This window comes from Lagopus muta, chromosome 7, assembly GCF_023343835.1.
Source record: "Lagopus muta isolate bLagMut1 chromosome 7, bLagMut1 primary, whole genome shotgun sequence".
Classification (NCBI taxonomy): Eukaryota; Metazoa; Chordata; class Aves; order Galliformes; family Phasianidae; genus Lagopus; species Lagopus muta.
Genome location: NC_064439.1, coordinates 26,224,219 through 26,250,829, shown reverse-complemented (window position 1 = coordinate 26,250,829; position 26,611 = coordinate 26,224,219). Strand labels below are relative to the sequence as shown.

Below are 26,611 nucleotides of genomic sequence, written 5' to 3'. Positions count from 1 at the left end.
AGGGATGTTATTTTGCATTATATGTTACATGCAGACCTCATCTACCACAGAGATGATGTGCTTACACATCCACACACAGTAGAGAGCTGCACTTTATTACCTGAAACAGATTTGACAAATATGCAAATAAAGTTGTAGGTTGTTCTTTTGTTTTGTTATTCCTTTCATTTCCCTCTGTGGAAACTTAAATGTCTATTTAGTGCATGAGTAACCATTTATTTTTTGTTGCTTACAAAATGGTTAATGTAGCATGTATGTTGCTTTCAGGACAAGTGTGTGATGCTTTCCTAATTAATATAATATTGCTCCAGTGTATCTGTTCTGGCTGTAGGTCTTGTGTTTCTGAAGCACGTGTGGTGATGATTTCTTTTCTTCTTAGTGTGTGTCATTTGGGCTATTCCAGGGAGAGATGCCTGGGAAGCCAGGCTTTTACAGTCACACTCTGTGTTGAGATTACAGCGCCGGGTTATTTGTGTTCCTTCTCATCCCTGTTTCTCTCTGTCTCGCTCTCTCCAGCTGGTGTAAATGACTGCTGCCGCCTCCCAGCGCAAGATAACCTGCTCAGTCAGCTGGAGCCCCCTGCGGACAGCTGTCTCTCTTTTAGCTGATGGAAAACTGCTACTAACCGCTGAATGGAAGAGCGTGGAGCAGCAACCATACTAGCAGCAGCCGCTGTAGCGAGAGCAAGCGAGGACTCTATTGTTCCCGTGCGTTAAACAGTTTTTCCTTTACAACTGATATGCACAAAAGCAAGATAGAGGCTTTCAGCCTACTTCTCCCTGCGAAGAAATTTTGAAGAGGGGAATACTATTCGGAGGAGGTTTCACGGTCGGGCTGCGGGCTTTGGACGCGGGCTGCTGGAGGCATGAGGCTGAGCGAGGGGAGCACTGCTTTCCCCCGTGGGCCGGGGCTCTCCGCCCCGCCAGCCCGTTGCATGGGAGTGCTGGTGGTCCTGCTGCTGGGGAGCTGGGGCACTCGGGCACAGAGTGAATTCCAAACTTCGTCCGTCTATCTGTGGAAGACCGGTAAGTAAGGATGCTGTACAAACATAGTAGCAGTGTTGCTGTTGCGTAGTAGCCTGTTTAGTTTCTGTTGTGAGCTGTAACCTTTTTGTGTGCTTTGTGTGCGCAGAGAAAGAAAGTTAAATGTGTTAGTGATGTTAACGCGCAGGATTCTAGGAAAACAAAGTGTGTCGCTTACCAGGGTTCCACCAGCCAAGCAAATATGGCAATTAAAAAACCTTACACTTATGGCTCTGTGAAGTGTTTTCTGGGTGCGTTGAGGTTTTTGATCTTATTTAGTAGCTCTGTGTTGTATGTAAATAGCAAAGGTCAGGGCTCTAGTGCCTGCTCACAATGGAAAGGACCATTTGTTACAGTTGGAGTCAGCAGTGTTAACAGTGCTCTAAAAATATTGGCATTTCACAAAGAAGGATGTAACACAGCGTGTCTAATCTTTATGCTGTGTGCTGACATGTAATATATTCAGTGTGGTAATTGATGGGGAGTTGGGTTTGTTAAATTTAGGTTTGTTGCACAGTATATAGGACACGTGAAAGCTAATGATGGATTAGGTGAAATAATCCAACTGATGCCAGATCTCATAACCAAAGAGCCAAAGGCAAACAGACTATGTGAATTCAGCACCACACTAGATAGTTAATTTCCTTTACTTTGGTGCTAATTAATTATGTGTATGTTTTAAAGATTGCAGTTGTAACACTGTTTCAACCTTAACTTTGCTTTAAAAATTAATGAGGTCTATCTTGTGTCTATCAGTGTGTTAAACTAATTCAGAACCTTAACATGGAGGAATATGTGCAATTTAGTTCCCTAATATAGTGTTATTTCCTATGTAAGATTCCAAGTCTTCCAAGTCTCCTTTAAGAAATAAAAAAACTAGTTAGTAATTCACATTGGCTTGATAGTTAGCTTTTTTTCCCTGTATGTTGATAGTAATAAGCCAACCCCAAAAGCAGATATTTGTTTAAAATTTGCTTTTCTATTAATTAATGATAAGATAGTAAGAGAGTGCAAATTAATCATTTCTTTGAAAACCAACTTTGAGAAGATGGTCTCTTTCCTGGATGGAGCCTTCTGCCATGAAAACAGATCAATTCACAATCACAGCAATATCCTGAATTTTTTAAGAGGCTCTATCCATACAGCAGCTCAAGCGAAGGATTAAAAGGGAATTCATTTAAACAAGAAGACAGGCTTTCCAATAATGCTAGAAAGAGAAATTTGAGGAAGGGAGAATCCTTTGCAACTTTCACTTCCTTCTGAAAGATGAGTAGTGCAATGGTACTGATAACCTTTTTTTTTCTTTTTTTTTTTTTCTCCCTTCTTTGGCCATTGAAAAATTCCAAATGTAGTTTGTTTCCATTACAGATTTTGAAATACTTGATACATGCTTAACGGGAGGTGCACAAGTTTATAGGAAAATATAGTAATAATAGTAGCATTTTGCATTTAGGCATTTGCTAAGCATTTGGAGAATAAACTCTCCGGTATTTTATTGTCTCCATTTATTAGATTGTATTTAAAGATATTAGCAGTAACATAGATTGAGTAAAATAACTACAGTTAACCGATACTTATGACAATGAGGTCCTGACCTGCTATGGAGTTGCTGTTTACTTTACCTATAGCACACGTGCTCTGAAATCAGTGAAACCAGGAGAAAATTGGGTTGTTTTTTGTTTCCTCCAAGCTTTTTCCTTTCGTAAGGACTTTTGTTTAGAAGTATGATATAATTACGTTGTCTAGTGAGCAGTTAGTTTGTACTTTTAAGCATTCCTTTCTGTGACTTCTCTGCTCTGTTTAACCCACAGTAAGGAATAGTATAAGCATGTTCACTGTATAATTTTTAATATTGTAACCTCAGTGATTTGACAATAATGTGATGAAAAACAAGTCAGAGCAGTTCTTTTCCAGCAGTGAATGACAAGATAGAGTGAATAAGGTAGTGCATTAGAAGCCTAATTATATCTTTGCGCTCCTTTTCTTAGCTATTCCTTCGTGTCAAAAAAAAAAAAAAAAAAAAGAGGAGAAAAAAAATACCTTTGCATTTGCTGTGTGCTTTTCATTTACACTGAGGGAGTTCTTGCCAGTAGCTTTGTCTGACAAACATAGGCTATCTTTGTACAGAAATTGACTTTGTAACAAAATGTATTGCTTTTCAATTTCCTATATTTTATTAAATTAGTCTTATGCTAGATCAGGAATAAGAGGGGAAACAGAATAGCCTGTAGGAGCAATTTGGACTTGTGTCATGTGATAAGCTTGTGCTCGTAATGAAGCAATATACCACTTCACTGGATTGTAACCTTGCAGCTTTTAGGGGCTATCTGTGTTTCTCTTGGGGAGAACTAGACATTGCCACACATCTGGAAAAATTGATAAAATATCTTTTCAGCCTGGTAGAGTTGTATGTTACTGTCTTAGTCTCTGATCTGTCTCTCATTCTCCTCTCCTCTTTGCTGGAGAAAGAGGGTGCCAAAATCATCCCAAACAGTGATCAGCAATCCTTATATGTTGACTGCTTTCAACCAGTGTTTTTCTTTTAAGTTCATCACACAGATACTGTCTTAATCTACTGGTTGTCTTCAAGTGGTATATGAAATATTTGTGGTTTTATTAGCAGTGGATGTCATATCTTTATGGTATAGTTGGTATAGTAAGGATATTTAGTTGGATATTACTGATTCTTCCCCCTACCTCCTCCCCCCTCTTCTTTGTGAAACAATTCATCAGTGATCTGAAGGGATATCTAGCACAGTGTTGAAATCTCAGCTGAAGTATTAGAGGAGATGATACAAAACTGAACTGAGCAGTAGTCAGCTTGTACAACTGAGACAATATTAACTTTTCTTTCTTTGAGTGGAATATAAGTCCCAGAAATGTGTAGCTAAGATTGTGTCTAGTAAATCAGCTTGATTTGTGTGTGTGTGTGCTTTCTGGCACATGTTTTTAGTCTTTTTAATCACTGAAAACTCATGTTTTTAGTTTTTAGAAGTACTGAGTACTGTGAGTACTGTGTGCAATTCTGGGGTCTTCAGTTCAAGAAAGACAGGGAACATCTTGGGAAAGTCCAGCAGAAAGCCACAGAGATTATAAGAGGTCTGGGGCATCTCCCTTCTGAGGGACCTGATTCTGTTCAGCCTGGAGAAGAGAAGACCGAGAGGGGACCTAATCAATGCTCACAAATATCTAATAGGTGGGAGCCAAGTGGATGAAGCCAGGTACCTTTAAGTGGTTCCCAGTAACAGAACAAGGAGAAATTGGCACAAACTGGAACATAGGAGGTTCCATACGAACATGAGGAGAAAAATTATTTACTTTGAGTGTGACAGAGCACTGGAAAGGGCTGCTCAGTGAGGTTGTGAAGTTTTATTTAGAGATATTCAGAACCTACCTGAAGGCTTTCCTCTGCTGCCTACTATAGGAAACCTGGTTTAGCACAGAGTTGAACTATGTCTCCAGAGCACCCTTCCAACCCTTATGATTATGTGATGCATGTCCATTTATTGAGAAACATGCTGATTTTGTTACTAAATTTAGTTTGGCACTAGCTTTTGGAACTGAATTGCATGTATCTGTTTTCTGTTTCTGAAGAGTTTTTGAAAAAGTATCATAGTGTATGCTACTTCATTACTTCTGTACTATCTTATTGCAGTGTGTTCTGTTAAGAATGCCTCAGAAAATAATCTGCAGATGTCATGAGGTTTGAGTTGGGGATTCCTTCTCTTATAAAATAGCAATTATGATACCTGGTGTAGTTTCCTGATGCTGGATTTTAGGGTTGGTGATGAGTTACGGGTCTATTCTCTGCACTTTGGAACTTAGAGTTATAACCCTGAGAAGTATTCAGTCTACAACTTATAAAATTCCAAGGAATGTTGCAAAGTTCAGGTTAACACTTTTATGGTTTACTGATCTTCAGTTGCGCGTGGAAAGTGTTGTAAGCAATCTGCTTTGAGAAGAGAGATTCAACCAAATGATTTCCAGAGGTCCCTTCCAGTCTCTACCGTTTCACAGTATGGGTGCTATTACTATTATTTCTACTTTTCCAACTGAAACTGAATTGAATAAATTCTCAAAATCCTGAGTAGAATGAGTATTAGCTTTTGCATAACTATGCTGGAATTATGATGTGTTAGTAGACCTCCAGTGTAATGCATGACGTTTAGTTGATCACAGTTGTTAGTCCTTAAACTTCACCTTTCTTACTGAATGTTCTCATTCTATGCTGTGTATTTTCTTCAGCTAGAAATACACAGCTGGCTTCATTTTCCTTGTCACTGGGCAAAACCCTCTGGTTTCATTAAAATAAACCAAAGCAAAGTCTTCTACAGTGCAGAATATCTGGCTCTGTATAGCAAAATGAAGAAACAGCTAGATCCCAGAGCTGAGCTGCTGTGTCTGTCTGCTTGATGTTTTGAGGTAGATAATAGCAGTTCTTAAATATTCATTGAACAGAATGTACTGTATTAAGAGATGGTGATTTCCCTGATGTGAGGTAGACACACGTCACTAAACACTGGAGTTATGAAGTTGAAAAATACTTATCAGCCAGGACACTGAACTGTTTATTAATGGTTATGTGAATTTGAGACTGTCTGGATTTCCTGAAAAGTATGGTGTGCAAATTTAGGAAAATAACAAAAGTGAGAGTACCCTTGTAGGAGGGATCTAAGATGTTTCTATTCATTATGTTTTGAATTACTTCTGACTTCATCTTCAGTATAACAACGATAGCGCACAAAGTTTTAACAAATATGAATGTTAAAGGAGTATCTGAATAATTCAGGCATTTGTGGATATTACAAAATTTTGCATACAAATCAAATGTAGGAAAGTGGTAAGCATGGTGAGAACTTTTATGAGGCATGAAAGATTAAAAATATTATGGTAAAATGGAGTTTGAATTACGTTTTTATTTTAAATATTTGTTGTGGGCCAAGAACACTTAATCATTTGTGATCTATGTGTTAATAAAATGATCTATTTAGTAATAAAGATGCTTTCTCTAGAGCACTTGGAACCCCTGCTTGCATGGGATGACCTGTTGTGTTCATCAGTGGTTGCACCTCTCAGAGCTGAATGATTTGTAATTGTTTGGTTCAGATTCATTGTTGTGTTTGATTTCTATGAGTTCCTCAAATATTTCATGTTAAATTCTTATTCTGCCTTAACTGTTACAAAGCTTTGAAGAACACTGTATGCATTAGAAAAAGAAAAAATACACATCTGTACCCTAATTCAGTAAAAACTACTGTTAACTGCTATTAAATTGTATCATCCATTTTCATTATGTTTTTTTCATACTCAAGAACAACTTATGTTCTTAGTTAATGGCAAACAGTATAAACAAGATTTTGAATTAACACAAGAGTTAATTTAGCAGTAATGCCTCCTGTTTTATTATGCTGGCCAACTATGTTAGAAGTGGATGTTGATGGTATGACAATAGAGGCTGAGCCTTCCATTACATTTTGTTGCTGTGTGACAGATGGCAGCAGAGGGACAGTCTGACAAAATGGTGCTGACATGGAAGTATGTATGAAGCAAAAGTATGGAATTGTATGACTCCATGAACAAAAAATGGCACCCACTGACATTCATCAATGCTTGCTGAGTGTTTGTGGAGACTGAACAGTGGATGTGAGCTCAATGAGGTGATGGGTGGTGACAGCAACATAAAAGACAAACCACGTTCCAGATGGCCATGCACAGCAGTCGCACCACAAAATGAAGAATGCCTTGTTTTGCTCATTTGCGCGAATTGGTGGATTACAACTACGGAACTCTCTGTGGATCTGGATATCTGTTTCAGTGCATTGGAAAGGATGGTGGCAACGTTGGAATACCACAAAGTTTGCAGCAGCTGGGTCCTGTGAACATGAGACATTGTGTCACCATTCTGAGCTGGAGTCAAAACAATGGTCCATGAAGTGGCAAGAATGTAAATCCCCTGTTGATTAAAAAGTTTAAGATGTTGTCCTCAGTGGGTAAAGTGGTGTGCACTGACTTCTGGGATAAAGAAGGGATGATCCTTCAGGATTTCTTGGCATCGTGATAGACCATCATCTCTGACCATAACATAGCAGTGCTAAGTGAACAGAAGTCTTGAACTTCCAGTGTCAGGCTGGAGAGGAAGAAAGCCTTTCTCTTGCAATACAACAATACCAGGCACCATACCAATTGGAAGAGTGGAGCATGTGGCCAATCTTGTCTGGGCTGTCCTTTGGTATGCACAGTATGCATTTGGCATCTTTTGACTTTGAAATTTGAGCTGATGAAAGATGGACTGTGTGGGTAATGTTTTCTTAGCAATGATGTTGTCATAGCAGCTGTGAAACAGTGGGTCACCTCCACTGATGCAGATTGTTATGAGTGTGACATGCAGGCTCTTTTTTATTGCTGATGTAAATACATAGCTAGTGGTGGTGATAATGTTGAAAAATTTTTTTTTTTTTTTTTTTTTTTTTTTTTGTAGCTGAAAATTTGTTCTCTCAAATAATGTTATTGTGCTCTTTGTACCCATTGTAGTTTTTGTGAAAATAGGAGGCACTACTTTTGGCGTAATGCAGTGAGGGGTAGAAATTCCTAAATGAAGATTGCCATAGTTGTCACTCTTTTGAAAACAAGATTGCATATTTTTTCTTGGTTTTTATTTCATGGTGAAGACCATGTATATCCATTTTCTACATGCAACTAAGTATAAGCATTTCTAGCTGCATCAAATTTTTTTTTTATTCTTTTTTACCCTGTGCTTCATTTATTTTTAAGTCAGCTGCTGCTGTGATCTGTGATGTGCTGTCACCACTGGGTGTGTTGCCTGCCTAGAGGTACTAATATTATTACTGAAGAGTTGCACAAAATCAGCAAGGTTCGATCACACTGTAAAATTGCTTCTTCTGACAGTTTGAAGTAATGCATGTTATGCTCTTCAAGAGGGAGACACAGCATTGAGTTGATATGACTTAATATGACTTATCTTATCTCTTGACAAAGGTATTACCTCCTAGATTCTATTCATCACTGAGGTTTTAAACACTGTTGACCAAGTTCCAGTTAGCATAAATCAGTATAATTCTGCTGAATTATTTGGACTGTCTGCAGGTGTGTGATCACGTAGACTTAGTCTGCTGCATAATAATTGCTTTTGGCAGTTTCCTATTTCTCTTTAACAAACTAAGATAAAATTTTAAATATACTTTTTGTGAATAACAGCCTCTAGCCAGAGAACACACAAGTCTACAGTTTTATGTATATGGTTGTATCTTGGTATGGTATGTAAGAACAGATCCTTAGGTAATAACTTGCTCAAAGTGGGAGGCAATAGAAATTCAGAGACAAGAGGTGATTTGGGCATAGAAAACATCTGTAGTATCATAAGTTCTCCTGGGAGAACTGACGCCCAGTGTTCTCAGATCAGTGAGCTAAGTGGTTTCTAGTGGGGCTAGAAGGTCATTACAGGCCCTGCAGGCCAAAGGCTCTCCTTAAGCTCTTTTTGAGCTTTTTCAAGCTGTAACATCTCTACTTGTGCTCCGTCCTCTTGGAGAACTGTGTAAAAGCATCTTAGTTCACCTGAAGACCCTAAGAACAATTCTTTCTTGTTCTTTAAAGATGTTAATGACCACATAATTCTCCTTCACTTCTTGATTAAAAACTCAGGTCTCAAAATCCCTTTGATTTTTAACCTCTTATTTTTATACTTTCCAAAGATAGAAAAAGCATATCTATGATTTATAATGTTACATGTTTCAAGGCAAGCTCTGTATTGAAGACTTAAGTACTGGAAGTAAAATTGAAAGGAGGAAAGTTTCTCATCTAACACCTTTGGTTGCTAATATACATGAACTTCACTGAATAAATTTCAGTTCTTAATTTATTTTTCTTATGTGCTTATGACTGTATGTTTTTGCCTGACTGTTCCTGGATCATATTAATGCCTGAGAGTGGGCAGAAGTCCTTCCTAAGAACTCAGTCTAGTAGGCATTTCAAAATGTACCTAAATGCATACAGACAAGCATGATCACAAAGGAGGAGGGAGAGAAATGAACTATCTAATAGCTCTCTGGTTAAAGTGCTTACTTTTCAAAGGTTATGTCAACCTATTTGCCAAAACTCCTCCATCATGTAGCACAAAATATCCCCTTTTGTTTCAGCACTGTGGCTTTTCTTTTTTTTTTTTTCTTCTTTTTACGTTCAAGAACAGAGTAAAAGAATTTTGCAGTAATTGCAACTTGAGATGAGAGACGGATAAGCCTATGTCAGTAAATAGAAAACTCTTGATTTTAAAGAGATTATGAAGGAATGATCTAAAGAGATGGATTAGATGTGGAGTCTCAGGGAAAATAGTGAATGAGAAAAGATGCTTTAACTCGAGTCCTGACTGACAGAAAAGGAGTTTAGGTGGTGTCCTTTGTAACGATGAGAGAAAGCAATGAGGACCTATTCAATGGAAAATAGAGTTCTAGTTAATGTATTATGAACTTGATCTGGTGCCCACATCCATGAGGATGAAAAGAGAAATTCAGGATTTTTAAAATATTAATGTAAAATGTGATTTGAGGTTTTTTTATCTTGCTGATTTTGCTTTTGTTTACAGGGTAAGATAGATGCTGCTTTTATTCAAGTTCTGTTTCAGAGAGTCATAGGATAGCTGGAGTTGGAAGGGACTTCGAAGGTCTTCTAGTTCCAACCCCCTGCTGAATACAAGTAAAATAAAAGCTAATGTGAGCTATTTTGTTACCACAAAACAATCCTAGAAGCTCCTTTATTTACTACCATCATATGGATACTATACAGCATTAAATGTATCAGTGCCTGGCATTTCACACAAAATCCAGCAAACATTCCAGTGGACTCTCGGCATCAGTTATCACTGTGCATTTTGGAATGATTTTTCAAGTTGTCACTATCCCACAGTATTTGCTTTTTGAGCTTGCTTTATTTGTGTGTTTTCCCAAGGTTGTTTTGGTATCTTATGTCAAAGGAATATTATGGGAAAAACTGTTGTGTTTGGGTGCGCTCAGAGCTTAGGCCCTAACTGACTTGTCCAAGTGGAGAATGGTGCTCTTGGAAACAGCCAGCTTTCAATCAAACAAATACTGGTAAGGGTCTTCCATAGGTATTTTGAAGGAGATAATAACTTTTGAGTATACTGCGCAAAGTTGTTTTTTATGATATTAATTGGAAATAGTTTCTTATGTAATGAGGCATGTTTCAACATTTTAAAAGATTGATGACATCTACTAAGCCAATGAGAAATTTCTTAATGAGATATTATTACTTTTTACTTCCTGCAATATACAAAATGAAATGTTTATATTACTGAGTAGTAATGTAACTCTCCCTATGTGTGCTGGGGAATAGCTATTTTACCACTAAGCCATCAGAGAAATTAAGATCAGAACAGAGAGAGATTGTTTTATAATGACTTTTGTGTTTGTACAGTGCGTAGCACAACTGAATTCTCCTCGATTGTTGGTGTTCCTGTGTACCACATCTTTATACAAAATTATATAATTAAGACCTGTTAAAGAGACTGTTTACAAAGATACAAAGATAAATTATTAACAGTGTAATAGAACATTCAAATAACTTCAATTGACAAAAGCATTTTGAATAGTTGATGCCCAAGATGTCATACTAGAAGATAATAGAGGAGAAAATTGTTTTCAGAGGAGAGCAATGTTATGAAAAATCCTGGAAAACAATATTACGAAAAATGTAGTTTTGTCTGCCTAGCAATTTCAATGTGCATTGTTAGGAGAAAGATAATTTTAGTAGGAAACATTCCTAGAAATAGAATTGTGTGTAAATATTACTTAACATTTCCACATTGGCAGATACGCCAGTCATCCCTTCTTCTATCTATGCCGTAAAACTCTTGTTTGAGCTTAACATGAATGTGTTTGATTATTCTAAATGGAGTTGTGTGTTTTTGGTATTGTTACTGCACGGTTCTCAAGATATGCCATGTGCAAGTGGAAAAGGATGAAATGGATGAGATTAGGATGTTTGGTAAAAATGAAGAAAGAAGTTATGTGAGTGAAGAGCGTAAGCATGAATAGTAAGACCAAGCAACCAGCAGTTAGTTTCTGTCTAATGCAGAAATTTTGAGGTTAAGAAAATCAAGAGGCTGAGAGAAGAAAGCAATTGCTATGTGATTAGATAACATGTAAGTTATAAAATATCTTTTTCTAGTGAATCTGTTTTGAATCTATTTCCTCATGACATTTCAAATAATACATACATTTGGGCTCCTGCTTGCATGTGTAGATGTGTGTGTTAGTCTGAAACAATTACTGAATACTGTTTTATGGGTCCAATAGCACTACCTTAAAATGCATGTAATGACGAGTCTTCACAGTCTAACTGTGGCACATCTTGAATCTGTATTCTCATCTAATAAGAGAAGCATAATGTTAATCTGTTGTCCATGTAACCACATATTTTTTTGAACCCTAAATGAAAGTCATTATATAGTTACTTTATAGACAATATCATTGGGAACACCAGCTTGTTCCTGTAAGATATGCTTGATACCATGCAAGAGATTATAAAAAGAGAAAGAGGGAGAGTGATAAAGCAGCTGAGCATACAAGGAAGATTTGTAGTCTTTAACTTGACATGGATGAATGGCTAGTGGCTCTTCATTTTTCAACTTGATTTATGAGCATGAATACCTGGGGCACCTGAACCATAAGACTTTCAGGTTATTTTCTATACTGTGTCTTTGTAGTGAGCTGAAAGGAGAAGTCTATGTGCTGTACTGCATGACAATAGTTTCTCTGAAAAGCATATCAGCAGTTACCATGATGTTGTATTTCTAGAGGTAACTTAAATATTTACTAGTGATATTGCATTGCATTCTACTTGGTATATATGAGTACAGATTATAGCTGAGTCTTGGATCTGCTTTTATAGCAAGATTTAAATTATTTTGTCTGATCAGTTAAACAAAATTTTTATTGTAAGGTGTCATCTTTTTTTTTTTTTTTTCCTTATTCTTTCAGTAAAGGAAATTTACACTTTTGTTGTGAGGATGTTATATAGTAAATGTCTTCCCTTGAAAATATTAAATTTCCCTTGAACAGTGTACTGCGTAGTTTCTCTCTTAACACAGAAGTTAAGGCCCTTATGGAAGAGTTCATAAACTGCAGCTTAAGTTGGGTAGTAAGGATATTACCTTTTGGACAGTAGATTTTTTCAGAACTTTGTTGCTGTTGTTTTGTAGCTTTGTTGTTGTTGCTCTTGGTTTATATTATTTGCTATTTATTCTGAAGCCTTGCACGTAAAAGAATTGAATAACAATTTAGTGAACAGAAAACTACTACTGCACAAACAGGAAAGACCTGTGTTAAAGATGAACAAATCTACTAATTTTAAAATCTCTTCATCACTGCCATTTAGATATTTTCATACTGGTGGGAAATATTTAGTATTAGACTAAAACTCAGACTAAAACTTCAGATGAAGCTGAATGTGTGTCTCTGTAACTAAAGTAAACGTTGTTACTGATCATATGTAAATACTTGTTTGGGTGTGAGCTGTTGTGAAGGAAGTTGATAGGTAACTTGCTACTGAAGTCTGTTTCGCTGGAAAAGGTTATATGTCAATTTATTTGAACAACAACTTGCTTCTCTAAACTAAAGGCAGTCTTCCGTATGCACTCATGTCTTTCAAAATATATTGTTCTCTCAGCAAATAAATATGTCATTATCTGCAAAGCTTACTATTATCACACTATGAATACTATGAATGGAATCCTGTCTCTATATAACCCCCTTAGAGAAATTAGAAGCACTCCTAGGGGCAGGCATTCATTAAATAAAATATGAATGTAAGGACAAATTCAGATGAAAAAAGGTGCACCTTAAATAAAAGATAAAGTATTAAATGGAAGAGTTAAAAAAAAAACAACAAAAGTTTTCATTCCTGGGATGCCTATATTATTTGATAATGCAATTCAGCGTTGCAGTTTCTTTTCAGTTTAAGAGGGATGTTCTTAGCCTTTTATGTAAATGTTACCACTTGAGAGATGCATACTTTAGAAAGACCAAATATATTAAAAAGCTACAAAACAAAGATGTCCTTCTTTCATTGGAATGAATCAAAAAGTTATTTTAATTTGTCTTTTCAGAGTAAGTATTTAAAAAGAAACAAGTTATCACTGACTTGGGTTTATTAATTTTTTAGAATGCTGTAGAGCTTGTTTAACCTACAGAGGAAACACAGATTAAACTGGAGTGTAGAACATCAGACAGAATTAAAAAAAAAAAAAGTGTTCTATCACTTCACCTGTGTCTGCTGCTAATAAGCACAGAAATTGTCTAATTCACTGTAGTAGGTCATAAGCAAGGAATCCATTTGAAGTAGTAGTGTGGCTTTTGGTTTTGAATTTTTAAAGTAAAGATGAAGAAGGCTCCCTGAAGAAAGAAACTCATTAAGAAAGCCAAGGGCTTTTTGGAGAATGCGTTCTATTCAGAGTGTTTTTTGTTCCCCACTATGTATGTCTCAGAGCACACTGCAGCTTCTAATGAAAAAATAATGCAGTTCATTAATCTGGAAAAACTTCTGAAAGTAGCTACATCTTCACAGTATTCTGGGAATTAGTTTGAACATAATTGGTTGGATGTCAATATTAAAAAGCTCTCTAATGAAAAGGGAAATGTTCAAACTATGATAGTTTGCTGCTTCTGATGAAAAATTTAATGAGGCTGAATAATTACCCTTTCTCCCTTTTTTTTTTTCTTCTCAATCTACAATATTTTTCCCAAGCATTGCTTTACTTTTATTGTAAATATTTTAAACAGTAGGGTTTCTGTCACTGTAACTGAAAGACTACACTGCATGCTGCACTATGTTATAGCTGACTTGCCTTTTTCTGTAATCCTCCTCTTCACTTCATGACTATATTCCTCAAGAAGTGTATTTGTCAGCTGTCATGCCCCTCAGCTATCACTTAGCTGAGCTGTGCTTAGTGAACTCTAATCTTTCTTGATAAATCAACCTATTAGTGTTGTGCCAGACAACACAGTATCTGCCATTTACATAATAGTTCCCCTAGTTGCTCTAATGTGACTTATATTCTAACTTCAGGTTGAGAATTACTTTCTTCTGCTATGTGAGCATTGCCCAGATACATGTACTTCCCAGTTACATAGTTGACTGCTAACCACCCCTTTAATAAAGTGGCATAGCACAAGGAAGTAGGGATATTTCATGGAAAAACTATTAGGAGAAGGAGAAAGGAGGAAAAAAAAAAAGCTACAGAACTACATTAGGCACTTTACTGAGAGTTGTCAGGCACTGGAACAGGCTCCCCAGGGCAGTGATCATGGCAACAAGCCTGCCAGACATCAAGAAATGCTTGGATAGTGCTCTCAGACCTAGGGATTGAATTTTGGATACTACTGTGTGGAGCCAGGAGCTGTACTTGAAGATCTTTGGGTCTCTTCCAACTGAGGATTTTCTATTACTATTTATTTACTGGAATGGAGGACCTTTGCTCCTTGGAAGTGATCACAGTGATACAGTGTATGTCTGATGTGATGTGGTCTATAGTTTGATTGATGTGGTCATATTTTAAATGCAAGGTGCAGTGCAGATCATTCAGTGGAGTTGTGAAGAAGTAGAGTCAGATGAGAAATGAAACATTCAGACTAGCTCTTTAAAATTCAGTTTTTGTATATAAGATTTGAAGTCATGAAAATGTCTGTATAATCTATGTTTTTTTGTTCTTTTATTTTAGTGGAAATTATGTATTTGTAATTACTTTGATTTCTCATCTGATGTGTGTTAGCTTTTTCATATCCTATCCATTTTCTGTCCAGTAGGTTAATGGAAGCTGTATTGAGACGTTTGTCCTAGGTGTTGACCTAGATCATAGCTGCCCATTCAATAACTGCTCAGAATTTTGGAGAAGAAGCCATAGGTCCCTGCTTGCAAAAAGAAATAGTGGTTCACCTTTTGATCATGTTGTATTAATACTATTTCCAAGAGAAGAATAAGAGAATTTATTTTTTATTTTATTTTATTTTATTTTATTTTTGCTCATCCTGCCAGCATCTGAAAATTTTTATCAAAGGTAAACTGAAATTATAATACAAAGCCTAAACCATTTTGGTAATGGTATTCTAAATTTTTAAGTTACAGACTTTGAACATCAGTCACATCATGAAAGCGATGCAAAACTTGATTTGAATTTCCATGGAGATATTAGGTTCTTCAGAAGACATTTACTGATGTTGTAGAGCCTGCGGTCTTGCAGATGACCTGGAATGCCAAATTAGGAAATTGATAAAGCTGAAAGTGGTTTGCTATGCTCTACTTCCCAGGCTGCAAGCCACCTTGTCACATGTAGTGCTCATGATATCATCAAATATATGACATTAAGAGGCAACATCTTTTTCCCCACTTTGTAAGAAGGTGAAGAACTTTTAGTGTAATCTGAATAAGAAAAGTGTGAGCACACATCTACATGATCTTTAAACACAGTAACTTTTTTTTTTCCCTAATTTCATCTATTAATACTGTGAGTTTTCCCTTTTGATTTTGATTAAGAGAAATGGCAAATTTAGATCTTTCTAGCAGGACATCTAGTTTCCTAACAAATGTTTCTTCTTATTACAAAGATCACAATAACAGTTCATTTCTGTGGGATTTTTTTTCATTGAGAAAATAAAATTTTATTTTAAATAAAATTTATTTTAAATATATATATATATATATGGAGTTTACTATTAACTGAGTGGAAAGGGAGAAATACTTACTTTGAAAGGTATCTGATTGTTTTTTTCCCATTCTAATTCATATTTTATGCAAAAATTTTGACGTTTTGTCTTATTTCTTTTTCCTTCAGCACGTATTTTGTAGTATCACTTTATTAATCTTTGTGCCAATCTCAATATGCTGAGAACTTGGTGTATCGTTTAAAGTTTAATATAGATAAGGTTTAATATACAATGATGCAGCTTTTCCCATCATGGAAAACTCCTTTAAGTTTTATTACTCCTTAAAGTTTTATTCCTCCTTGTGTTATTGGCATTACCTTTATTTGTAAGAGTGTAGAACATCTTTCTGATAGCTCATGATCTTTCATTTTCTTTTCTTTGTCTTAGATGCTTCCATTTATACAGTACATATTCTAAGAAAATGACCAGTACTGTGGCCGTTGTCTGATTTAACTGCTATACCAAAAACTACTTCAAAAAAGGAAAAATGTTTAAAATTAGTGCCTTGATTTTATTTCATTTTCAGGAGAATTTCATGTAATAGCTATATTAGCCTTTTTGCTTCGGTTGAGGAATAGCAGCTAATCCCCTAAATTAAGAGGAGATGATGAAATGTAGCTTAATGGCACATTGCATCCTCTTGTTTTGGGAGAGTTTATGGAAAAGATTACTCCTTTATCCTTGAACAATATAAATGTCTGCTAGAGCTTATTTTGTACAGTAATGACTATATAATTTTAGTAGGTAGGCCTGGTAAATGTACAGAAACACATTCTGAATTAGTTTAGGTATTTTGATATTTGGATTGCAGGCTATTTTATTTGTTAATTATTTTATCGCGCCATCAGGGAGTTTTTCACATAGACTTGTTGTTAGTTCCAATAGTTACCATACTTTGGCTGATGGTTCATGATTTTATATAGGAGTTGTACAGTTTTAAGTGCCTAACCTACTTCTGTTTCCTTTTTCCATCTCTCAGGGCCATTGTCATCTATAGAGAAGAAGTAGTGAAAATATTGTGTACTCATGTGGTTCCTACCACCTCTGAGGTGGAAAAAAATACTTTTAAGTTTCTTCACAATACAGGCAAAAAGGAGTTTGCTCCTCAGTTTTGCAAAATAAATTGAGATAAACTGACTTTCTTCAGTTATAACACCTGCCATTTTGAAATCCTTTGGCCTGCCTGATTTTTGTGCACGTGCTGTGCATGTGATTGTGATTTTATATCTAGAGAGTGCTTTTTATTGCTGTTTCATTTTTGAAGAAGAGAATGTCATGTGTGTTTAGAAATAACCGGTCTCGAGAAAAGTTTCAAAACAAGAAGTTATTGTTTTAAAACCTCTTTAATGGAAAAGCTTTCAAACTAAAATTTAATTCATTGTAGCCACTCAAGGACAAAGGCAATTTAATAGATTCCAAGCTGCTTCTTTTATCTGCATTGATAATGCTGCATCAATCTTTTGCCTTGGCAAAGATAAAGAAATTGTTCCTACCAGCAAAAAAGCCATTTTAAAGACCATGCATGTACAATGACTTCTTGTGAATAATTTTTTAAATAATTTGTCTTTCGTTCAATTTTAAGTTTGTTCTGTAAATGCCCCTGTCTAGTTTTTCAGTACAATGAGAAAAGTTAAGCAATGTTTTTACCACAAAGCATTGTAGTGAATAGCACAAACTCTGTGGTGAACATTCCACTTTCACTGCCATTCAGTAAAATATTTTGTATGTTGTTTACAAGATACTAGATGACCCTCTTGGACATATACGCAGTATTTCTACTTAGGCCAGTGCAACTAAGAGATTCTTAGTTTACAAAGTATTAAAGTTGATTTAGTACTGACATATTTGTAAAAATGCACTTTAACAGTGCAGCCTGGTACTTTCGTTTTAGAATAATCTTAATACGTTTTTGGTGATTAAATAAAAGTATCTCGGAAATAGTCATGTCATTATGATGCTTTAGAATTATTTAATAGAATTTTCATTGCTGGAAGATCTTTGTCCATTTCTCACTGTCAGGATTTCTGACATCTAACAGATTATTGTAATTTAGCAGATGGCTCCAGACTCAATCTTTAATCACTAAATTCTAGCTGAAAGTTTGGAATTTATCCATTTCATTCTTAGCCATGGAATAACACTGGGACAGATGGATTCTGCTCTGTTTTTTGCAGTTGCAAGATAGAACACTCTGGCACAGTAAAAACTGATGTGAAGTGCAACTGGCATTGTCATAGTCTTGTGCAGCATTTAAGGGATACTCAAATAATTACTTACAAATCTTACAAAAGGAAAGCTTAGCACCTAAGAACAAGAAAATAAATTATACATTTAAAAAAATTTCTTACTGTATTAAATATGGTAATTTTTTTATATGGCTTTTCAACTTAGATATCGTGTAGTTTCTTTGTTGCTTGTAATCATCTTCATGAGAATTTTAAAGTGCATAAAAATACAGTCTTGAAATATTTTTGACAATGTTACAGATACTTAGAATATCCTTTATTCATGTATACCAAGTTGTTAACTGCAGAAGACTTTGGCTATTGGTTGTTGTTGGAGAAGTACATGTGTTAAGGTTGTCAGTATAATATCTTTATTGAAGAAGTCTTTGGCTTGGTTTTAAGTGAAACTCACAGTACTACTAATGCTACTTTATCAGAATGTTGTTTTCATACAGTGCTCTCTTTGTGTCAGAGTACTCTGTCATTTATTCAGCTGATTTGGTGACGGGTTGTTATAACTGCATCTCAGAATCCAGAGGTAAAATAACAATCTCTCTAAATAGCTCTGTCAAACACTACTAGCTTCTGCTTTTAAATGGTAGAGTAATCTTTCTTACTGCAGATTTTAGAAATCTGCTTGCATTTTGTGCTTTATTGTGAAAAATTTTATTAAGTAATTGATAAAAACTGCTTCACTGTAAAAAAAAAAAAAAAAAAAAAAAAAAAAAAAAAAAAAAACCCCAAACTGTATTGCTGATCAAGCCTGTATTTTTTTCCCCATGTTTCCTTTTTAATGCTGCTGTGCATGGGTCTCAATTCCATCATCATTAGTTCTGAGAGTTTTGGAAAGAAATAAAGAGTTCTGTTGTCAAAGTTTGTAAGTTTTGGTGTAATCTATCTTTTTTTCAAATCTTCTAACTACTATTTTCATCAGAATTCTGGCTGACTCTCTGTGCTTGGAAGTGCAACTTTAAATTTGTGATTCATTCCTATTGTGCAGAAATAACATCATTGTAGTGAATTAAAATAAAATAGTGTTTCAGGGGTTTTGAAAAACATAATCTGTAAAATACTACTAAAATAATATGTAAAATACTGAGTTTACCTGAAGTATAAGCTTTTATTTCTGTCCTTTTGGCCCATCTTCTCTAAACAAGGACTTAACAATGCTAAATCATTTTGCTTTACTTAAACGTGACTATCAGATAGGATTGCTATACCATAATACTACTGGTGAGAGGTTATGCTAGGAATAAATAATTTAGACCAATTATTAGCGAGGGATGGATTTCATCTCTCTTCTTCTACCTCCTTAAGTATGGTATTCTGGATATTCAATGTTTTGAACTGTATAAAAAAAAAAAAAAGCCATACGGTATTGCATGTCTTTCCTGATTGGATGTAACACCAGATGTTACTCTGAGTAGACTATATAGATTTTGTCTATAAATGCTCAGGCATTTGCTTTCAGATTTGCTGGCAGAGTGGATTGTCTGAAAATTAGGTTATGATTTACTTGAAAACATGAGAGGGATCTAAGTGTGATTTTTTTTTTTTTTAATTTGTAATTTCCGTGACCTGTTTGCAAGCTTGTATGCTAAATAAAAGCACAGTGTGTTGTGACTTTTTTTGTAAAGCATAGATCTTGCTTTTATTTTGCAAAGTAGCGCATGTAGAAGTAATTATTTGTATTTCAAAATAAACTACAAAAAAGCTCTCTTTATGGAGTCAAAATAATTATGGTGTATTTTTCTGTGGCAGATGGAGGATAGTAATCGTATTCATTTGATGTTCTATTGCTTTCCATGCATCATACTCTCTAGTAAAAGCAGAGCCAGCAGAACTGACCAGTGACTTTGGAGGACTAAGAAGAATAGGGTATTCCCATATTTCTGTGAAAGTACCCAAAATATTATGACACAGCAAAATTTCAAGCTGAGTAACTGTCACAATTTTGGCTGGGATAGTTAACTTTCTTCATAGAAGCTCTCATGATGCCATGATTTTGATTTTTGATGATGGCAGTGATGCTAATACACTGATGTCTCGGTTGCTGATGAGCAGTGCTTACACAAAATTGTGGACTGTTCAGCTGTTCATGTTGTCCTGCCAGTGAGGAGCTCAGTGTGCACAAGGTGCTGGGAATGGACAGAGCCAGGACAGATGACTCAGACTTTAAAAAAAAAAAAAAAAAAAAAAAAAAAAAGGGACATTCATATCATGTGGTGTCGTGCTGGACAATAAAAGCTGGGATAAAGAAAGAGAAAGGGGGGAACTTTGGGAATGATGGCATTTGTTTTCCCAAGACAATTCATGCACATGAATTCTCTGCTTTGCTTTGTGCACGCAGCTTTTACTTTACATAGTATGCTGGCTTTAGAACCTACAAGTTCTCATGCTTTTGTTCCAGTTCTTCCCCTCATCCCATTTGGGGAAAGTGGATGAGTGGCTGCAAGGTGCTGAGCTGATGCTGGTGTTAAATCACAACATTTTAGTGGGGGAGATAGTTCAGAATCAAGATCTTTCTGCTGGTATTGTTTTCTCAGGATATCACATTTCCTATGACTTGACACGTGCCCTTTTGTAAGAGCTCTGGGGTTCATGGAAAGAATTTTTACTCTTCATTTGTAGTGCAGATCAGTGTTTACAGTACAGTTGGAGGCTATACTGTACACCATGAGTTTTTGAATCTATCTTTTTCTTTCTTTCTCACCCATGCTGATGCATGAGAACCAGTGTTTCCTTACTTGCTGGCCCTTGCTATTGTTGCTTTACAGAGCCACAGGAGTTCCTTGACTGCTGTGTCCATCAGAGAGTGTGTGGATGGTTTTTAACATTCACAGTCATTCTAGTTGGATGGGTTATTGATGAAATTGCTGTTCAGATTGGGTGACAATTTAATACAGTATGTGATAACTGAAATGAATGACCTTTGCTGCAATTGATGTTAGCCTTTCTCCCTGTTAAGTGACCGTTCAATTTATCTAACTTATAGGAAATATTGTGATTGCTGAATGAACTGTCTTGGATGAAGATACCCACCATTCATCTTGAGAAGGTTGAGTGGACACTGGTAATCAGAAAAGGTCAAAGAGCATAATTTAAGGCAGTGTAAATCTAGTGTTCTTTTTCAGAGGTAGAAGTGCACGGTGTAACTAAGTATCCAACTGGGATATTGATGAGTCTGGTGTAGGCAAACCAGTGGAGTTCAAGACTGTTTTAAGTGCCCAGAGTGCCAGTTTGTAGGCACTGTACCAAACAAAGTAAAAGTTTCAGTCTTCACTGATATGTGCAATTGTTTAGTTGTATCATAAAGATATGCTGGACATTTAGTACATATGTAACTACTATTTCATGGAATATAGAGAGACAGATGTTTGTCTTCAGGGAAGATTGGTTTATATTGATCAGATAAAATGTGGTCTATTGGTGAATTTATACAGGTTATTTTTGAAGCTCTTCTACTGTTGCAGAACCTCACACATTCATGTGTCATTACTACTACTGCTATGCTGACTTAGAAACAATCAAAGGGAAATGAAGAGCAATCAATCTGCATGTTTTTCTTCAACCAGTATTGATTTAATCTATTAAGATTATTTTCTGTTTGATTATTCTGAATCTTAGCATGGAATCTTGTTTTATCAGGTGTATGGTTAACAGTGATTTTCTTCTGCTTTCACTGCTGACCTAATATCATTGATATATTGCTGAAGTTGTGCACATACGGGATGTACAGGAATTATTAACTTAGAAAGTTGTACATTCTAGAATGTATTGTCTATTTATCATAATTATACTTTTTTTTCTCCTTTTTTGTTTTTCTTTTTTAGATTTTGCTCTAAATACTAATCACGGCTGTATGACTTCTTGTGGGTAGGCACATTAAGACTGAAATCTAAATGGGTGGAAACATTATTTCAGAGTTGTGTAAGAAACCCGGTATACTGAAAAGGTACACTGACAACTTTCCACTCTAGGCATCTAAGCTATTTAGATCCTTTGGAAGTTTCACTATTAAGAGACTAACAAGGTATATTGTATTATTTCATATCATTGAGGTAATGTAATAAATCTTTATTCATTTTCTCGTATATTCAGAAAAAATTAGGTTTGCATTTCTCGTAGTATTGACACAAGTGTTGCACAAGGGCTGTGCTCACATAGATGTGACATTCAACCTCATTTGAATTGTCTTATTTGACCTGTATGAAATAGTATGAAGTTAGAAATGTAATCACTTCAATTTTTTTTATCTTATCTTGGTCAATCATAAGATAAATACATTATAAGACACACTGTAGCACATTTTATTTATTATAATATGTTCTTTAATTATGTATGACTGAACTCATAATTTCAGTGCATGTATATACACACATGTATCTATGTTTAATGAGTGCACAGTAAAGCTTGATTGAAATTTCATTACAAACTTGTTAACAGGTAGGTTAAAGCAGAAGTGTAGACTCTGGTTGTTAATTAGTTCCCAACAGCAAAATTATTAGTGCAGTAGGTCAGAATTACTGCTGCCAAATGAAAGCTGCAATAATCAGTACTGTATCTGGGTCAGAGACCAATCCAGTCATAAATACCATGATTGCTTGGGCCTGGAGGGTGCGGGGCTAGAGCAAGCTGCTCTGCAAATCTGACGATTTAGGATTGCTCCTGTATCACTGCTGAAACTATGGGCTGTACGTGAGCGGTAGCTGCTTTCCCACCCCAAGTCCTTGCTGACACTGGAATGCAGCTCATCATCAGGAATGATCAAGCATGAGGCAGCATTTTGCATAATGAATTGCCACCACTGGAGATGTGTGAGCTGGGATGTTTGGTTGCAGAAAACTGCGCTGATAAGGATCCCATTGCGGGAGATAGTAATTAACAATTAAAATGTCAGAAATAGCATCAAATGGATTCAAACTCTAAGTTAATGAATTGTTCTGAATTCTGGGGTGTCTTGTTCATGTGTTGTAAGGTTTTTTTTTATTGTTGTTTTTGCTCATGCTTAATTCAAAATGGAAAATAGTTCACTCTATCATGCATGTACATATCTCTGTTTTGAACGTGGGCAGGAAATCTTGAAGCAGTCTTACTGATTAAGCCTTTAAATGTCTGCTTACGTAATCACCTAAGAGTGAAGGGACAAAAGGAAAAGGAGACTGAAGCAGCTGTTTCTCCCAACAGGTCCCCCAAACTGTGCAAAAAGTTCAACCTCAAAAAAAAAAAAAAAAAAGTTCCATGGGTAAACAAAAGCATACTGTAGGTGAAAGTAGTTAATTCAAAGCAGTGCTTCTAGTTTGTTTTCAATTTAATTTCTAATTATTTTATTTTCATTCTCTCTATTCGTTTAAACATCAAGCCGTATTTTCCCAATGTTTTGAACAATAATGCAGAAGTATTTACATACTTCATATGAAGCTGCTTATCTGATTTCTTTTTACTACAGTAGACCAGAACTTTAAAGATTGTCTCTTCCAACTTCTACTGTTTCCAGCTGAGATACCCTAATGTCTGTGCATCAGTGCAACATCTTTTGCTTTGAAAACAGATTTTTATTACATTTAGTATCAATGCATATATAAATCTTGTCCTTAAATATCTATGTCTAAATTAAGAATAGTTCCACAACCATTTGAGATCATTTTGTAAAGTGTTAAATGTGATGATTAAATGACATATGATAGTGTTTAAATAAAAAGCTCTGCTGTTACATGTTCAATTTTCTACACATTTTCATCTTTGTTGTAAATAGCAGTTCTTCCAAAAGATCTTTTACTTGTCCTTCTTCCCATTCAACCACTGGTCTCTGATGTGTTTTTCATTTTTCATTTGTTGCATTTATAAGTAATATTTCTGGTAAGGCTTTAAAGATCACATAAAAATTATGGAGAAATTATTATTTTAGTGCACTCTTACTTGAACATAAGCCAAATGTTCAACCAACAGTAATGTGAAGTTTTCTTCCAAAACCAAAATTTTATGGGTTAAAAATAATGGAGAAAGAAACCAAAATATTCTGAGATGTTCATGCATGAACATTTTTGGTTCCAATACATAATTCTGACTCTTGATTTTCTTCCCTGTATATTCCTAATTTTTCACAGTCTTACTGAGATATTAATGATACTGGCTATAGTACCAACACCTAAATTAGAATGGTTTTATTTCACGCTGTATGTCCTCAATTGCTGTGTATATATAATTTTCCTTAATTGTTCTGGAATACATGGATATGTTGCTTAGGAGACTTCATCTTCTAGTTCTAAGATCTTATGTTTATAAGATCACATTATTTTAGAGTTAGTATGATCTTTCTGATACATGCTTGTGTTGGCCTGCTTCTTGACCTTGCTTTTGTTCTCTCTATCTCTTCTTTGTCCCTCTTATCATAGTGCTGAAGGTTTACTCTCAAGTCTTCACTCTCAAGGTTATATGGTGCTGATGCTTCGTTCTCCTCTTCAGGCGTTCATTATTCTGTTTGCCATCAGCTTGGTGTTGAAAGGCAAATGTGAATCACCATTTTTTTTTTTTTTTTTTTTCCTTCTGTTAGGGCTAGGAATCAAGCCAAGGTCCTTTACAGGATAGTATTAATGCCCTGTGACAAAAGGCTTATGGAATTATTTTTAGTGTGCTGCCATAGTTGCCATTCTCTCATTCTTATTTCTGATTAATAAGATTGAAACAAAGTAGTAAATATGAAGCATCTGGAAATGAGTGATGTGGAATAGAGCTGTAAAACTCTTAAGATACTAGTTTGTATCCAGCCACTGTAGAATCCCTATCCTTTGTAATTGCTGGAATTAATGAATGTTATTACATGCAGTCTGGGAAGCTGGTAATGGATTAGTCAACTAATAAGTAGTACAGGGGGCAAATATATGTGAATGAAGGTATGCTGTAAAATTAATGAATGCTAGTTTAGAAATGACAGATCTTATTTCTAAACATCTCTTATAATTGTTGTCGTAACTGTTTTAAATATGGATAGCCCTTATGCCTACCCTCAAGCAACAGCAGTAGATTCAGTTTTCTGTCATATTAAAATTAAGTATCCCAGGTTAAAGAACTCATAACCTGAAGTGAATTCTTAGTCAAAAACTAATGTATGATTTTTGAGCTTGGCTACATATTTGCATGTCAACTTTCAAATCAGTATTTGGGTCCATCTCAATTTTCATGATCATATGCTGAGAAAGAGAAGCTCCTGAATTGCACAAGCAAATGGGTTTGTCATGTTTCTGCTCTTTTTTTGTTGCTCTCTGCTTCTTTAGAGCTTGTGTTTCTCATAGCATGCATTTCTTGGAAACTTGTTCTGTTGTCATGTTTTGACTAATCTTGGAGAAGTTCATAGAATCGCCTGGGTTGAAAAAGACCATCATGATTATCTAGTTTCAACCCTCCTGCTATGTGCAAGGTCTCCAACCACTAGACCAGGCTCCCCTGAGCCACAGTCAGCCAGCCTTGAATGCCTCCAGGGATGGGACATCCACAGCCTTCTTGAGCAACCTGTGCATCATTGCCCTCTGTGTGAAAAACTTCATCCTAATGTCTAACCTAAACCTCTCCTGTCTTAGTTTAAAACCACTCTTTTTTTTTAATCACTCTGGTGATTAAAAAGTTATCAGCCCTGGTTCTAAAACCATTCCCCCTTTTCCTAAAAGAAGTTGAAGCTTCAAAGACTAAAATGTTGATTAGAGTAAAAACAACAACAAAAATACTCATATAAGTGTGATTATCCAAGGTGGAAAACACTGAGGGAAAACTTGCCTTTGCATGTATTGGTCACGCTTCTACACTGACTATCAATTTTTTTTGCAGTTCTCTTTTATCATCTATCCACTCCATCTTAGAGCTGGAATAAAGGACTTACCCTAAATTACCAGTTTGTATCTAATATTTCTTCGTATGTCCTCTTAGTGTCCCTCCCTAGCCCCTGACTTGAGATGCTGCAAACCAAAGTCAAGACTTTTGCCTTGAGGCAGATGCTGGCTGTTGACTGGGCTTGGTACTGTGGACTATGTTTCCTTTGTCCCTTTTTGGTGAAGACATTATTCAGAGGAAATCCTACTAATGTCTGGACTGGCCAGGGCATCCCTTGCCCTCCCTCTCTGAACCTTTAGAGAATTGTTTGTGTACCACCACCAGATTTGTAGGTTGCATCAAGAAACTACTTGCATCCAAGGCATAGCACAAGTTATAGTGCATGCTTAGCAATCCGTGAAAAAGACTGAGAGCCCTGTCAAAGCATATTGCTTGCTTTGACATGATAAGTGAACTGCAACTCCTCTTGGAGAAAAACTTCCTTTGTGCTGTAATTGTTGCTTCCATCTCTAAGACATGCCAATGGAAATCAAAGGATTAATCGAGATAAAGTAAGTAACTGCTTACAAGACTTTTATCAGCAAGAGGAGGGTAATTACAAGCCCCAGGCACAAATATCTTAATTCTACAGTTTCACTGGTGGTGAAGGTATTAATAACTACAGTTGGCAAGTGGGCTGCTTTGTTAAGCACTTGCAGTGTTTGTACAGGTTACATTTTCCCTCCTGTTTTTAAGGTAGGACTTGATGTTATTCAGTGAATATAAACACTGGATTTTGGCATCCTACATTTCCACAAATACACAGCAGTGA

At 35.8% G+C, this 26,611-nt stretch overlaps 1 protein-coding gene across 1 annotated transcript in view; it reads left to right on the top strand.

Moving 5' to 3' along the window:
• Window positions 1-26,611, top strand: part of THSD7A (thrombospondin type 1 domain containing 7A) — a 256,577-nt gene that overhangs the window by 65,895 nt on the left and 164,071 nt on the right. Inside the window, exon 4 of the mRNA XM_048952274.1 lies at window positions 517-1,025. Within this exon, the coding sequence (XP_048808231.1) occupies window positions 866-1,025 (160 nt within the window). The 5' untranslated portion in view covers window positions 517-865. The remainder of the gene's footprint in view (window positions 1-516; window positions 1,026-26,611) is intronic.